A 16,152-nucleotide genomic window follows, 5' to 3' on the forward strand; every position below is an offset into this window, starting at 1 on the left:
TCGGCAGCGGCTAAGTCTGACAGTTGGCCAGGCGGCCAAAGGACGGGAACTGGCAGCTCACCCCATCCCAGTTTCCACAGAGAACTGAGCCACCATGGTCCCTGCGCTGTTGGCGCAGGCCAAAAAGGAACTGACCCTGGGCTGGGCAGGCAGTGCACTTGGCGACCCTGAGGTCATCAGGTACCAGCCCCGCCAATCCCTGTCGGTGCCCAAGCTGCAGCTGCCACCTGAACGTGGGCAGCAACTGCTTGGCCACCCTCAGCATCGCAGATCCTGGGGCCAGATGCCTCAGTGGCAAAGCCAGATGACCGGCTCTGCAATCGATCAGTCAGCGCTATCAGCATCCAGGCAGAGTGCTCAGCATCTGGGTCAGGCTTCAGAGCAAGGGGAAAAGGAGCGGACCCTCAGGCCTGGCGGGCTGTGCTCTCTGCCGGCAACCCTGACGCCATCCAGCGGAGTTCTGCTTTCCCCCGCCAGCGCCTCAGCTGTTGCAGAAAACTGCAGAACTGCAAGTTGCACACGGGCAGAGAAGACGGAGCAACCCCCTGACCCTCAGTGCCCCTCACCCTATCTGCACACCTGCCACTCGGACCTGGGGCCACTGCCTGGGCGATCAAGTCAGGCAATCTGCACAGCAGCGGCACCAGGGTGGGAACCTGCTGCTTAATACCATGCCAGTTACCACGAAGAGCCCACCCCGGCAGCCCCTGTGTTATTGGAGGAGACCAAGTCAGAGCAGACCCACCAGTGGGCGGGTGATGCACATGACCCTGAGGACATCAGGTACCAGGCCTCCAGCCCCCGCTGGCATACGAGCCACTGCAAGTGACTGGACACCCCAGACCAGGCCCGTGCCCCCAGCAGCGCGGATCCTGAGCCCAGACGCCCAGGCAGCTAAGTCAGGCGATCGGCCCAGCCAGCAGCCCCTCAGTCTCATGCATGTGGATACAGATTGCTTAGTGCCAGGGCCCAGGATCCAGAGAGATGTCCAAGAGGAGCGGACCCTGAGGCCAGGTAGGCTGTGCACTCGGGGACCCTGAGGACATCCAAGGGAAGCTCCGCCATCCCGCGCCAGTGCCAGATCTGCAGCTGCAAACCGCGCAGTCGGGCACTGGCACCGGTGAGAGCGGGTGGAGGAAGGAGCAGCTCCTGGCTCTCCATGCCTTTTCCACTACTGGACACTAGCCACACAGACTCCAGGGCCAGAGCCTCAGCGTGAAGCCAGGCTATCTGCGAAGCCACTCCGGTGGCCTCTAAGTGCCCTTGCCAGCACCCGATCTCCCTCCGGAGGAGGAGCGGGGCGGCTGCAAGGCCATACAAGTCCTACTCCTCAGGCCTGGCTGCCTGCGCGCCTAGGATCCTGGGGCCGCTGGGGAATGCCCAGGAGAACCCGCGAGCCCAGTGGCGCCCGCCTGGAGCTGCAGCCCCACCTGCCGGCGCGCGCAGCCAGGGAGCGGCTTCCGGGAGCCGGGCGGCCACCGCGGTGCAGGCGCGCGCCCAACGGCTTTGCGAGGCTCACTGGGTCTGAGAGGTCGGAGGCTGCGAGTGTCGCTGCTGAAGGCTGTGGTGGACCCGGCTGGATCTCGGATTTTGGAGTACATCATAGACTTGGGATCGCAGACTGGGGGTTGGATCGCGGATTTGGGGTTGGATCGGGACTTGGGGTTGGATTTGGGGCTGGGTCGTCGGGGGCGGGTGGGGGGTGGTGAAAAGGTGACAGGGAGCTGCCCCCACTCAAGAGCCGGTCGGTGGTTGGGGGTCTGAGAAGAAGTCACTACCATGAAGTTTTTCGGCTTCGGGAGCCGCAGGGGCCAGACGGTCCTGGGCTCCATAGACCACGTCTACACCGGTTCCGGGTACCGAATCCGGGACTCCGAACTGCAGAAGATCCACAAGGCTGCTGTCAAGGGCGACGTCGCGGAAGTGGAGCGCTGCCTGGCACGCAGGAGCGGCGACCTGGATGCCCTGGACAAGCAGCACAGGTAGCGGGGAGCGGGGGCTCAGTCCGGGGTGGGAGGGGGTCCCCAGGCCCGGCTTCCCCGCAGCCCCTGGACTGGGCCTTGGAGGGCGCCGGGCACCCTCCGAGCGGCGAAGCCAAGCGGACCCTCAGCTGTTTTCCATCCGACATAATTCCCTGGCTGGAGCAATTGGTGGAGAATTTGAGTGATTTAACTCACAAAGTTAAGCATATACGGTGTTGTTATTTTTAAGGAACACCTTTAAAACATGGTTTGTATACATTATAGGAGGTGCCTAATGAGAGAACTAATTCCTCTATCAAAAATACCGTGAGTGATTTTCAGTAGGCGAAAAGTTCTCAGATAAAACTGTCCGTTTTACATCTGTATCCACCTGTGTAGCTAGGTTCTTTACTGAAGGTTCTTAGAGAGCAACTTGGAAGTGGGAGGTGGGTTCTGTGTTCTTGAATGGAAAGGAACATTTTTCTCAAAATGTGAGCTCTTTCTCTGTTTGTCAGTTTTACATAGACCGAATGAAAATACCAAGGTTTTAACATTTTTATATGACACCTGCTGTCTTTCACTATTGTGATGACATTTTTAAAAATCTCATAATGGAGTAAAAAAACACTTGCTCCTCTAGATAGCAAAATGTGCTATTAATTTCTACAATTAACTGTTTGCGAACAGCTGAAAAGAGATGTATGGAACAGAATAGGAAACCCAGAATCACTGAAATTATGTAAGATATACGTAAGGATTGATGAGTAGGAAAGGATGAATTATTAATGAAAAAGTGCCTGTTGTTTGAAGAAAACTAATGAAATTTTATGTCACAAACATGAGTTCCTGATGGAATACAGACTGAAATGTTTACATGTGCAAATGAGTAAAGTACCAGAAGAAAATACAAATGCTTATTTTACGGGTACATTTTATGTTGACAAACGCCTTCCTAAGAATGACCTGGTAAGCAGACATTGTGAAGGTTGATTTAGCAAACTAAAAATTAAAACTATGTTTCAGGAAAAAAGTTAACAAAATAAAAGAGAGCTTACTAGAAAAATATTTAATATATTATATATATATTTTTTCAGATGAAAAGTATGTTTTCATTTTATAGGGAATTCATTATATTCTTTTATTTTTTTTTTTTGAGTCAGAGTCTCGCTTCTTTGCCCAGGCTGGTGTCCAATGGCACAATCCTGGCTCACTGCAACCTCCACCTCCTGGATTCAAGCAATTCTCCTCCCTCAGCCTCCCAAGTAGCTGGGATTACAGGCAGGTGCAGGCACACCTGGCTAATTTTTGTATTTTTAGTAGAGAGGGGCTTTCATCATGTTGGCCAGGCTGGTCTCGAACTCCTGACCTCGAGTGATCTGCCTGCCTCGGCCTCCCAAAATGCTGGGATTACAGGTGTGAGCCACTGCACCCAGCCTATATTGTTCATTATATATGATAAGATTTAGATATTACTGATATGTATACCATACATCTTCCAGATATATGTTATATATATCAGTTATATATATACATTAGATGAAAAGTTATAATACACATTCGATGAAAAGTACATCTTCATTTTACAGGGAATTCTTTCAAATCAAATCATCAAACACTGTAAAAGTGGGCAAAGTACCTTTCCCCAGATCTACAAGTTACTTATGTATATAGGAAAAAATCCTTCTCATTTCTGGTATAAGAATTTAAAAGAGGAATCAAACAGTTTTCTATCCACAATATTTGTGAGGATGTTTTATACTGCTACTTAAAAGTTTAAGTTGCTGATTACTTTTCAAATAGATAATTTGGTGGTAAGTACTACATTTAAAAAATGTGCCCTTTACTCATCAATTCCATTATACTAAAATGCCCTTAGGAAATAAAGATACATGTACTTTAGTTTTCACGGAACTTATTTTAAAAAGAACCCAGAGAATGGATCCTATAAATAAATTTCAGTTGCATCCATAGGATGGAATAATATGTGACCATTGAAGGTGGCAATAGGTATAGAAGTAAGTTGATGTGTCAAGATGTATTTTGCTATAGCCAGCGAGGAAAAAAAAATAGCTAAATTATACATACGGAAGCATACTATGGTCTTGTTTTAGCAAAAAAAAAAAAAAAAAAGTACCAAATATGATAAAATTTGTAATTTCTGAGCATTTGCTTTTTTTTTTTTTTTTTTTTTTTTTTGGGAGATAGAGTCTTGCTGTGTCACCCAGGCTGGAGTGCAGTGGCCCAATCTCGGCTCACTGCAAGCTCCCTCTCCCGGGTTCACGCCATTCTCCTGCCTCAGCCTCCCGAGTAGCTGGGAGTACCGGCGCCTGCCACCACACGCGATTAATTTTTTATATTTTTAGTAGAGACTGGGTTTCACCGTGTTAGCCAGGATTGTCTCGATCTCCTGACCTCGTGATCCACCCTTCTCGGCCTCCCAAAGTGCTGGAATTACAGGCGTGAGCCACCGCGCCCTGCGAGTATTTGCATTTTAAGTAAAGTGTTTTTTTTTCCTTTTTCTTATCTGTGATTGCTGCAGTGAGCATGTACAAAACTTCTAGTAAAAGTTTACTATTAATGGAATCATCCTTGGGAAGAGAGAAATATGAATCTTGCACTGATAAAAATAATTTCTCGCTTTCTACTTTTTATCATTATTGTGTGTATTGTTATCTTCTTTGAATGTTTAGCGTCTTCAGAAGTAAGAAGGGAATGTTTTTATCTGTGTTTCCAGATTTTATTATCTATATATTTTATTATGCACATGTTTTTCTTATATACTCATTCCATTTATTCAAACAATGATAGATTAATAATTTCATTTTAATTGTATTCTTTAAAAATAAAAAATAACACATATAAATAATTACTATTGCAAAAATATTGCTTTATAGGAGTTTATTTAAAAATAGTGAACTCCCCAGCTATATTTATCCATTATTTCATTCCATTTATGCATCAAGCATAACCTGAGTACCTGTTATGTAGCAGACATACTCTACTATCTCTCAGGACCCTTCTATCCTTAAAAACTTCATGTTTACCTGCCCTGCCTGCACAAGCTGAGAGATTTACAATAGGAATATTGGGACTTCATCTCCTTGAAACTTTATCTCCCACCTTTCAAACAAAAGCATTTCTGAAGTTAGAAAATGGTAGAAGATAACCTTGAACTGCCCTTTCAAAAGTTTATCAGTTTTAAATCCTAATATTAATCATTGGAAAGTCTTATTTACATATATTCTGTAAGTATAAGAATTGAATAAAATGAGCCATACAAATTCATTTGACTCATGAGTTTCCTTTGACTTCAAGTTGTTTGAAAATCAAAGAATTAATTTGTTTAAAAAATGCATGATTGTTATTTCGGTGCTCTTTCCCCATAGTCCTTTTAAGAACTGAAATGTATTTCAGTTTCCGTTACATACCTGGAACTGCCCTAGTGCTGAGTTACCATATTCTACTTAATGTAAGGTCTCATGGATTGTGTGATGCTCCACTATTTTATATATCAATAAGATAATTTTTAAAATGCTACCAGTTAGAGTTATAATAAATCATGTATTATAAGTGGCATTCCAATGTCAGAGTTGTTAAAATGTGACCTATTCATTAAGCCATCCTGCAAAGTAGGTATAATTGTGTCATTCTACCTAATTAAAATGCTTTTGTTAAGTAGTAGTAATACTAACAATTATAATATCTGGCCGGGTGCAGTGACTCACACCTGTAATCCCAGAACTTTGGGAGGCTGAGGTGAGAAGATTGTTTGATGCCAGGAGTTTGAGACCAGCCTGGGTAACAAAGTGAGGTTCTTACTCTACATTTTTAAATAAATAGCTGGGCATGCTGGTGCACATCTGTTGTCCCAGCTACTCAGGAGACTGGGGATGGAGGATCACTTGAGCCCAGGAGTTCCAGGTATAGTTACATCATTGCACTCCAGCCTGGGCAAAAGAGTGAGACTTTGTCTCAAAAAACAAAAATCTTACAATTATTGAGCTGTTGTAGGAACTATTCTAAATACTTCACATAGCTTCTCATTTAAGCATCACGATGGTGTCCTATGAGATAGCTACTATTGTCATCTTTATTGATGAAGAAGTTGAGGCACAGAAAGGCTAAGCAATAATTGGTAAGTGACAGCGTTTAAAGTAGGACTCAAGCCCTAGTTGAACTGAATCTACAGACTGAGCTCTTTCTATTCAAATAGGCTGCTGTTGTCATTAAGGCAGTGAGCAATAAGAGCTAGTAAGTATTGCACTTTCTTAAAAAAAATTAAGTATTTGTTTTGAAGGCAGAGGAAAAACATGCTATTCAATTTTTACAATGACATGAATGATGGTATGTTTTGAGATGTTGCACTACCGTTTCCTAAAAAGTCCTCTTGCTCTTGTAGAACTGCTCTACATTTGGCCTGTGCCAGTGGCCATGAGAAAGTGGTAACTCTCCTGATCAACAGAAAGTGCCAGATTGATATCTGTGACAAAGAAAACAGAACACCCTTGATACAGGTATATTAGAGCCAACTCTTTTAGCCTGACATGGATTTGATTTACATATATAGAATTAAAATGAATTGATCTCATTTAAATATAACTAGTTGGTGAAACCTGTGGAATGTGTATTTTGAATTGTTAGAATTTACAATCTGTTTCTTGGTCTAATACGGACAGGCTATCCATTGCCAGGAAGAGGCTTGTGCCGTTATTTTGCTGAAACATGGTGCCAATCCAAACCTTAAGGATATCTACGGCAACACTGCTCTCCATTATGCTGTGTACAGTGAGAGCACCTCACTGGCAGAAAAACTACTTTCCCATGGTGCAAATATTGAAGCACTGGACAAGGTATAGATCAATCAACTTTCTTTCAAAAATATTTGTTTTATCATTGACATAGGTAAGGGTCAATTTTTTTATATTTGGAAGCTCAACCATTCCCCGAATGCAAATGTAAGTTAAGTTATTTTGAAATAACTTAATTGCATAAGATTTTGTTTTAAATATTGATACTTTTAAAGAAGCATTCAAGGGCACAGCTTTATAAAATGCACTTTGGAAAATATTTGCAAATTTGTTAAAGGTAAAACCTTTTCCACTTTTTTTCTATGCCGGGTGTTTTTTTTTTTTTTTCCTTAATTAGTGTAAAACAACACAGGAAAGAAAATATGCCCTGGAAATAGGCTTTATTTTAAAACTCAAACAAAACTAAAGCAACTTACAATAAATGGACATGTTGCTGCTGCTGCTCATTTTCTGAAAAACTGACGTATCATTTCTCAGGGAAAAATGGGAAGGGAAAAGGAGAGCAATCAGAAATATGCAGGTCACTTGGAAATCAGGTAATGAAGGAAAATGCGAGGAAGAGTTGTTGTTATTGTTGTTGTTTTTAGTTTGTTGTTCTTCTAGTTGATGTGTTGAGACAAGGTGCTCTTTAGCTTTGGGTCTAATAATTTTCGGTTTGAAAAAGAGAGTGAGTGAGTTGAAACTCGCCTAGAGATTAATTTTAGGAGGACTCTGAGGAAACCAGATTGGCAGTGAATATGTGGTGACGAAGTGAGAAAAACTTCAGCAGAAGCTGGAACAAATTATTAACTGACTTATTGCCCATCCTGGCAGAAACTGCCGCTTAGATAAGAGTCTAAAGACTCCTCTCAAATCTAGAATGTCTTGGTGGAAAAGTGGGAGATAAGGAGCTTATAAATAGCAAAATCAAGTGGGATTTTGAGTTTACTTGTCCCTGTTCTAGCCATACCCAGGAAAATTTACTGGAGTTTTAATAAATGACTCTATCTCTTACCCTTTTATCTTTTTGGTCACATCTCTGACTGATAAAGGGCATTAGCCATGTGGGTGAGAGATGTGACTGAAGTGATTGTCTGCTACACTAATTCTCAGAATTGGGCATTACAGTGACCTGAGGACATTTTGTTAAAAATCTACAACCATAGTCTTTCCCCTGAAGATTTTGATGTAATAGACCTAATAAGGCCTGAACATGTTTAAAAATGTTTACTTGAAGCTGGGCACAGTGGCATGTTCCTGTAGTTCCAGCTTGAGTCTAAGAGTTTGAATCCAGCTTGAGCAACATAGTGAGACTCTGGTCTCTAACAACAATTGTAGAAAAAGAAAAAAAAAAAAAACCCAATTAAAAAAACCTTCAAGGTTCGGATACACTCCTGATTAAGAATCCCAGAATAGATAAGTGCAATATATAAATTTCTGTATCTCAAAAATGTAAGAAATCTCTAGAAGACTTGGCATTTGATAGGTGCCACATCCTTCAAAGTTCTTCTGCTTGATGATATTACCCTGACTTATCTGTCTTTCTCTACATCTGTGACTGGGAAGTGAAAGGAAATATTATTGGCAACATCCCTCAGCTGACAGAATAACACCATTCCTTCCATCCACGAATCATTCACTACCATTCAGAGAGTCTTTAGAAATTTGCTTATGGGTAATCTTTCAATAAGTAGGGGCTGACCCTGTCAGGATTTGTTGTCTCTTAGTCACCATGCAGGTGATTATGTGTCAACAAATTTTCATTACAAGTTGGGCTTTCTCAATTAGAATAGTAGCAAATCCTAAACTCTTTTTTTTTAGTTGAAGTTGTATTATGAACTATCTCAGTATGTTTGTTAGTTGTATAGAGCTTCATCATAACCAAAATGGCAGTTTTAAACACTGAAATCCATGAAGTTAATAAGAATACAAATAGGAATACTTTTAATAATTTGTTTTAGCAGTCCTATGAACCAATGATCTATTTGGTTAACAATCTGGGAAAATTATATACAAACATATTTTAAATGAATAAATGTTAGAAAAATTCTTGAAGCAGGTATTATGAGTCTTTTTAGCAATTTTTATTATATACAAGCACCTCATATTTTGGTAAAACATATGATACTAGAGAAAGAAAATACTTTACATGCAAATACTTGGATTATACACAACCATTTCATAATGCATTTATAGTAAATATTAAAAAGCAAGGGCTATATTCTAATGTGGTACACAGATTTGTTTATTTGCCTCTATAAGTTGAATCAACATGTAAAATTTAGAAGACTTGTGTAGAAATCTGGACTTCAGGCTTATCCCAAAAAGTCAAATCTGGTGTCTCCTGAGTTTCTATCACTGTTTGGTCTGCTGTGCAGAGATTGCCCCTTTATAGAAGGCATGTATTCTCCAGTTTGCTATTGTGCCCACCTCAGTACTTCCCTTACTCTGGTAACCTTCCTTTGTCCTTGTAAGTATTTGAGTTTACAACTCCTATGTTATAGTATATTTTGATGAAGATTTCAAGATTTTGAAGTCAGTGTGTAGATTTGTTTGTAATATATAGTCTGTGGAGTATGTAAATTCCTCTGTTATGGAGTTGAATTTTAGAATTTAGAAGTTTTAAAAACTCCTTTTCTTTATATATACCAGAAATAATTATCTGCCCATAAGAATGCCTAGAAGCCTTTTTAGGTTATTGCTGGTTATAGTTGGATAATTTATGAATATTGCAGATATTATATCTTTGTCCTCAGCACCCTCCTTTAAAAATGCAAGTGACTTACTGGTTTTATTATGCCAGAAATAATTCATATGGATCAGTATGAGAACTTTTATTGATAAGCCATTATGCTGTTATTTCAGATTTATATTTTGCCTAACATGAAAAATAATTTTAAATAGCCATTTAAGTGGAAGCCAATAAAAATGGATTTAAAAAGTAGAGCTGCATTAGTGTCCTGGCATTATCATTATAATTGAGAATAGTATTTCTTACTGAGCTTTGGTTTTTCAAATATTTGTTCTTAAGTTTTTTAAACCTGTCTCTCTTACACAGAACATACTGAGCTTTCTAACAGTAAAGATAAAAATCTATTCTCTTGTATTAGGAAAAAAACCATGGACTATTTATAAGGCAAATAAGTGCATTTGAAGCCAATCTCTCTTAATTCAGAGTTCATTTCCATAGTGACCCCTTTGGAGCAGGAGTGCCTGACATTGGCGTCTGGCATCCTGACACCACTGATAGAAGTGAATCAAGCAAGTTTGTACCACCCAGAGGAATCCTCCACCTGTATTGGGAAGCTCTGGCAACTGTTTCTCTGAAACTCTTAATTCCTTAAATGTTAATATTTGCCACAAATAGTATTGTGAAATGGGGATTGATTATTGGATGTAAGATACAATTTTGTAATACTTCGCAAATGCAGAAGGTCATGGAGTCTTTCTCTTGGGGTATTATACTTCTGCTAAAGCAAATATTCTTTGGAATATAGTTTAAGAAACACTGCTTTAGAGATAATAATTTAGTTCATTAATTTATGTAAAAAACTTAAAATATTTGCTACTATGTCTTAGGGTTTTGGGGCTATAGAGACAAAAGATACAGCCCTTGCCCTCAAGAAGCTCTTGGTTTCAGAGGGAAACAATGAAATGATTACAATGTAGCATGCTAAGTGCTGTGATCAAGGCAAGGATTCTTGGGACTGTAAATGTTTACAGTGAATTTTGGCAATGACCACAGTTAATCTGGGGAGACAGAGGAGGGTCGTTTGCAAAGCAAAGAGCAGCACATCAGAAAGCGCAGAGGAGTGAGAAGGAGGGGACTGCTTTTCATTTACTTCCTTTCTATATTGTATGTTGAAGTTCAAAGAATCCTAGAGAAGATTTTCGGTTCAGTTCATAAATATGTAATTTTGTGAATTATTAATTTTTTCTGCTGTCTTATAGGACAATAATACCCCACTTCTATTCGCTATTATTTGCAAGAAAGAGAAAATGGTGGAATTTCTATTGAGAAACAAAGCAAGTGTACATGCCGTTGATAGGCTGAGACGGTACAGTAGTTCTTTTTTAAAAAATAAAAGCCTGCGTATTCTAGAGTGGTAATAGTCACTCAAGTCAGAAATATTAATAAGATTAGTGTAATTATTGGCATACAGTGAAAAATGTCACCACAAATAATCAGGTAGACCACAAATATTTAGACTGAGTCACATAAAGAACAGTATATAGTAGGATTAATCTTCTCTTATGAGATTTGTTATTTATAATCGGATGTTTTTGTTACTGTAATCTTTTATTAGCTAAAGGGTTTTGTATTAGTTTTATTAATTTTTTTTTGAGATACAGTCTAGCTCTGTTGCCAGGCTGGAGTGCAGTGGTGTGATCTTGGCTCACTGCAACCTCCACCTCCCAGGTTCAAGCGATTCTCCTGCCTCAGCCTCCCAAGTAGCTGGAACTTCAGGTGTGCGCCACCATGCCCAGCTAATTTTTGTATTTTTAGTAAAGATGGGATTTCACCATGTTGGCCAGGATGGTCTCCATCTCTTGAGCTCATGATCTGTTCTCCTTGACTTCCCAGAGTGCTGGGATTACGGGCAAGAGTCACTGCACCTGGCAGTTTTTTTAATTTTTAAAATGTGGACTTTTAGTTTATGACTACTGCTATTGTCATTATTATTATTGTTGTTGTTGTTGTTTTCAGCCCGCAGATAACTCTTATCTGACCCCTAGCTGATTACAATTACAATATATCAGAGTAGGAAAGCAATGGGGAAATCTTCATGTAAATCTTTGCCTACTTTAGATGACTGACCTCAGCACAGTTTCTTGGCCATCAAAGGACTATAAATTAGCAACTTGTATTATGTCACACACCAGTGGGACAAGAGGCTTCCCTGCTGTCTGTTTCTTTTAGCCTTGGTGATAATTTACAAAGATGAACGCTTGAGCACCCTAGATGCTTATAGACCCAAGCTAGTACATGCAAATGGTTATTACGTCTACATTGACAGATGGATATGAAATTGGAAAAGTGTCTCAAACTAACTGTTTATAAAAGTCTTTATTAAAGTTCTTGAGTGGAGTTATTTCTTTGTTATTTTAGAACGGCCCTCATGCTTGCTGTGCACTATGACTCACCAGGTATTGTCAACATCCTTCTTAAGCAAAATATTAATGTCTTCACTCAAGACATGTGTGGACGAGATGCAGAAGATTACGCTGCTTCTCATCATTTGACAAAGTAAGTGTGTATGTCAAAAGACCAGTTGATACTAAATTGAAGTTTAAAATAATTGCAACTACTCTATCTTATATAATTAGATAAGAGTTCATAGTTTGGTTCAGATGGTTTGAAATAGCAATGAGTTAGTCTACTTTTAGCCAGAAATCAAGCAGCAGTCTAGGTTAATTCAAAGTAGAGTGCAAGATTTTTTCAGGATTTTTAACACCTTTATTCCCAGTGACCTCAGTGTTGTCCATTTTATTCTAAGTATAATCCCCATGCATGGGATAAAAAGAGCCACATCTTTGATTTCTTTTCCTTTCCTTTCTTTCTTTTTTTATTTTTCTTTTTCTATTCTTCTTCTTATTATTATTATTATTATTATTACTATTATTTTGTAGAGACAAGGTCTCACTTTGTTGCCCTGGCTGGTCTCGAACTCCTGAGCTCAAGTAATCCTCCTGCCTCGGCCTTTCAAAATGCTAGCCACCATGCCTGGCCTGACTTTTCTAATTAGTTATTGGGTCTTGAAATGTCCAATTTAGCAGAAAATCTTGTATTGTCCCCTCGGGCTGTCTCCTGTGTCTTCCTTCTTTGAATTTTCCAAGAAGGTTAGGGGTTCCCTAAGTTCAAGGAAGACAATCTTTCTTTACAAGTCAGAAGAATGAGAAAAAAGGCCGTTCTGATCATTCTGTTGTTTCCATGGACTCGCTTGCTGTTTTGCTGCCATTGTAACCCATCCTGCAATCTGATAATGACTGACCTTTGCCACCAGGTTGCCTTCACTGATGCAGACCCCCTAGTTTTCATGGTGATTCGTATATAGAGTTCAAAGCTATGGTGTTTATTAGTTTATGTACTTATGGTCAGTCGTTGTTCCCAGCACCCTGCTCTGCCAGCTAGGCCTCCTAGCTTTACCCACACAAATACTGAGAAAGTTGATGCTTGCCCTACACTAAAAATCTTATTTGGAGCCCACCTCTTAGCTAGACTTAGCCTAGGCCTTCACGATATGTTATCCTTTGAAAGCCATGTTTGTCTTTTCTTTAACCACTATTAGTTGGGATTGTTCTCCACAGTCAGGGATGTTCAAACAATGTTGCAGGGAGATCAGAGTTCCCTTTCCCTTTTGCTATCAGATCTGTACCTTGAGGCTTTTTATATCCTGTGTAGAAGCTTTGGTTAGATAGCAGAAGTTTCCATGTTATCTTTCCAGCAAGTAGTGGGATCAAACTTGTGGTTGGCCCCTCTAGCAATGTGTCTCTATAATCATGAAAATCTCTTGGGCTACTCGCAGCTCTTCCTCAAGTTTTAAACATATTTTAAAATTCCACCTCACAGGAAGTCATTCAATAAAATTCTCAGAATCTAAAGTAAGTGAGTTGGATTTACCAGAGCTAAGCCTCATCCATGACTCATGAGTATTTGTGTATCAAACAGGACTTTGTGCTTGTTTCCACAGCCCATATTTTAAAATTGGATCAATACAGAGCAGATAAGCATGGCTGCTGCCTGGGGATGGCACACAGATTCGGAAAGCATTCCATATTTTGCATAGTCCCAGGAAGGTCATTTGACTGTTTGTTGAATAGCTCCTAGGAAGCAGTGTGAGTGTAACCAAAACAGGAGACCCCCCAATATTGAAATTGTGATTATCACTATGAAAATATTGATGTCCAGTGATCTCTGAAAGGAGAACAGAGCTGAGTAATATTTAGGGGATGTTACATGTTGTTAGTACATGTCTTGGAAATGAAAAAATGTCCACTTGCCTTTCCTTCATGGAACCGAAAAACAATCACAGCAGGGTTCTGTCTTGTCTGTTAGTTGGAGAGGACCATGGAGATCCAGCATCCTGGCATGGATCTGCTGGCTCAGAGTTTGAGGAGGTAGAGAAGGAGTGGTAGTTGTCCAAGCCGGGTTTTGACACCTATTAGTTTTCTGCCCTTGGTGTGATTGATGAACTCAGTGATGGGAGACAATTAGGTAATCCATTTTAATGAGTATATATATATGTATATGTGTGTGTGTGTATATATATATATATATATATAAATTTTGCCGTAAGTTATGAATTAGGTAAGATTCCCTGAATTACAAGCCACAATGAATACAACTAATAACCAAAATTAGCACTAAATAACATCTTCTGAATACTGCAATATTTGAATATTAGAACCTACACCAAGCTTTATTTGGGATTCCAAAATGGTTTCAGGAATCAAGTTCAAGAAGAAATTATTCCATTGCTTTACTATTTCTCTGAACATTTAAACACATAATCTCATTACATCTTCCTAAGGTAGCAGAGTCCTTATTTTTTAGAAGAAACCATGGTGCCTATGAGAAGCAACTTGTCTGAAAAGAAAATACCTATTGGTTACAGAGCGAGGATGTATTCTGAGTGCAGGACACTTTGCATGATGTCCAGCTAACTAGAGTTAATTTACTGAGCTGTCCTCCCTCCATTTATGAGTACTTCCCTTTCTTTTATTCTTTAATTATAAGCTTTATAAGCTTGTAAGTTTTAAAAATTTGAAGTGTATGGGATATTAAAATTCTGATATTAGGTCTGATATTGCCTTAAATGGTTTTAGAATTTAATATGTTTGGTAAATATTTTTTATTTCAGTGTTAAAATAACAACTTTATTTATTACTTTTGTATACATAGAATTAAACAACAAATTTTGGAACATAAAAAGAAGATACTTAAATATGACAAACCAGGTAAGACTTCTGATAGTGAATTTCTTATTTCTCTTGGTGGTCCTGCTCTTGATAAGAAAATGAAAAGTAACATGTAAGATTAAGGTAGTGTTAATCAAAAAAGACCAGTTTAAAAATATGTGTAAATTGAATGTGTGTATATATATATACATATGTAAACTAATTTTTAAAATTTAACTAGTTTGAAATTCAGATTTATTTAAGAAGGTAGTTGTAGCTCATTTATAATCTCAAACATTATAGTCTGAAAAAAGTCATTTATGATCCCTAAAATCCTATATAATGTTTTTGCATGAATAAGAAAAAGATTTTTAACTTAGTATGTTGTATGTTTCCTCTCTAGTCACATTATAACCAATTGGACTTGTTATACGAATGGATCTTCTATTTCAGTTTTATAATAAATTGTTTATATTTAGTAAATAAAGAATTACAGTTGACCCATGAATAATGTAGGGGTGAGGGACTCTGATCCCTGTGCAGTTGAAAATCTGAGTATAACTTTTGATTACTTCACTTTAGCTACTAATAGCCCACTAGTGGCTGGAAGCCTTCCTGATAACATAAAACAGCTGATGAACACCTATTTTGTTTTTGTCGCATTATTATATTCTGTGTTCAGACAATAAAGTAAGCCAGAGAATTGAAGCTGTTAGAAAGAAAATCATCAGGAAAGATATATTGACTTTTCATAAAGCATAAGTAGATGCTGACAAAGGTCTTCATGATCTTCAGGTTGATTAGCCTGAGGTGGAAGAGGAGAGGTGGATCTTGCTGTGTCTGGGTTGCATAGGCAGAAGAAAATCTGCATATAAGTGAATCCCCGCTGTTCAAGGGCAAACTGTATTACATATTGATGTGTGTCACTAAGAAAGTAACTATCTTTAGAACCAGGAACTCAGCAATCCCTTTCTGGTACCATAAATAAATGGCAATAAGAACTGTAGAACTGCCGGGCGCGGTGGCTCACGCCTGTAATCCCAGCACTTTGGGAGGCCGATGCGGGCGGATCACAAGGTCAGGAGATCGAGACCACGGTGAAACCCCATCTCTACTAAAAATGCAAAAAATTAGCGGGGCGCGGTGGCGGGCGCCTGTAGTCCCAGCTACTCAGGAGGCTGAGGCAGGAGAATGGCGTGAACACGGGAGGCGGAGCTTGCAGTGAGCCGACATCGCGCCACTGCACTCCAGCCTGGGCGACAGAGCCAGACTCCGTCTCAAAAAAAAAAAAAAAAAAAAAAAGAACTGTAGAACTGAACCAGCGTGCACCCATACAAATAGGAGACTATTTTTTGAAGACAGCTACTGCACACAGAAGACAGAAAAGCAATTCCTTCACGAGAAGTACAAATTATATTACATATTCCTACACAAGCAAAATGGTTTTATCTGTCATAGTTTACACACACACAGTTTACAAGCACATACACACACACGTTCACACG

General features: G+C 39.7%; 1 protein-coding gene and 1 non-coding gene across 2 annotated transcripts in view; both read left to right on the top strand.

Moving 5' to 3' along the window:
* Positions 1-1,485: 1,485 nt before the first annotated feature.
* The window catches only part of LOC102126776 (putative ankyrin repeat domain-containing protein 20A2), an 82,534-nt gene continuing 67,867 nt past the window's right edge, over positions 1,486-16,152 (top strand). The window contains exons 1-6 of the mRNA XM_065522600.1: positions 1,486-1,982; positions 6,361-6,475; positions 6,638-6,811; positions 10,700-10,806; positions 11,859-11,996; positions 14,652-14,707. Of these exons, the coding sequence (XP_065378672.1) occupies positions 1,780-1,982; positions 6,361-6,475; positions 6,638-6,811; positions 10,700-10,806; positions 11,859-11,996; positions 14,652-14,707 (793 nt within the window). The 5' untranslated portion in view covers positions 1,486-1,779. The remainder of the gene's footprint in view (positions 1,983-6,360; positions 6,476-6,637; positions 6,812-10,699; positions 10,807-11,858; positions 11,997-14,651; positions 14,708-16,152) is intronic.
* On the top strand, positions 13,425-13,531 carry LOC135965807 (U6 spliceosomal RNA). Its single transcript, XR_010578920.1, has one exon. It is a non-coding gene; the product is annotated as a U6 spliceosomal RNA (small nuclear RNA).

The sequence above is a fragment of the Macaca fascicularis genome, chromosome 10 (genome assembly GCF_037993035.2).
Source record: "Macaca fascicularis isolate 582-1 chromosome 10, T2T-MFA8v1.1".
Taxonomy (NCBI): Eukaryota; Metazoa; Chordata; class Mammalia; order Primates; family Cercopithecidae; genus Macaca; species Macaca fascicularis.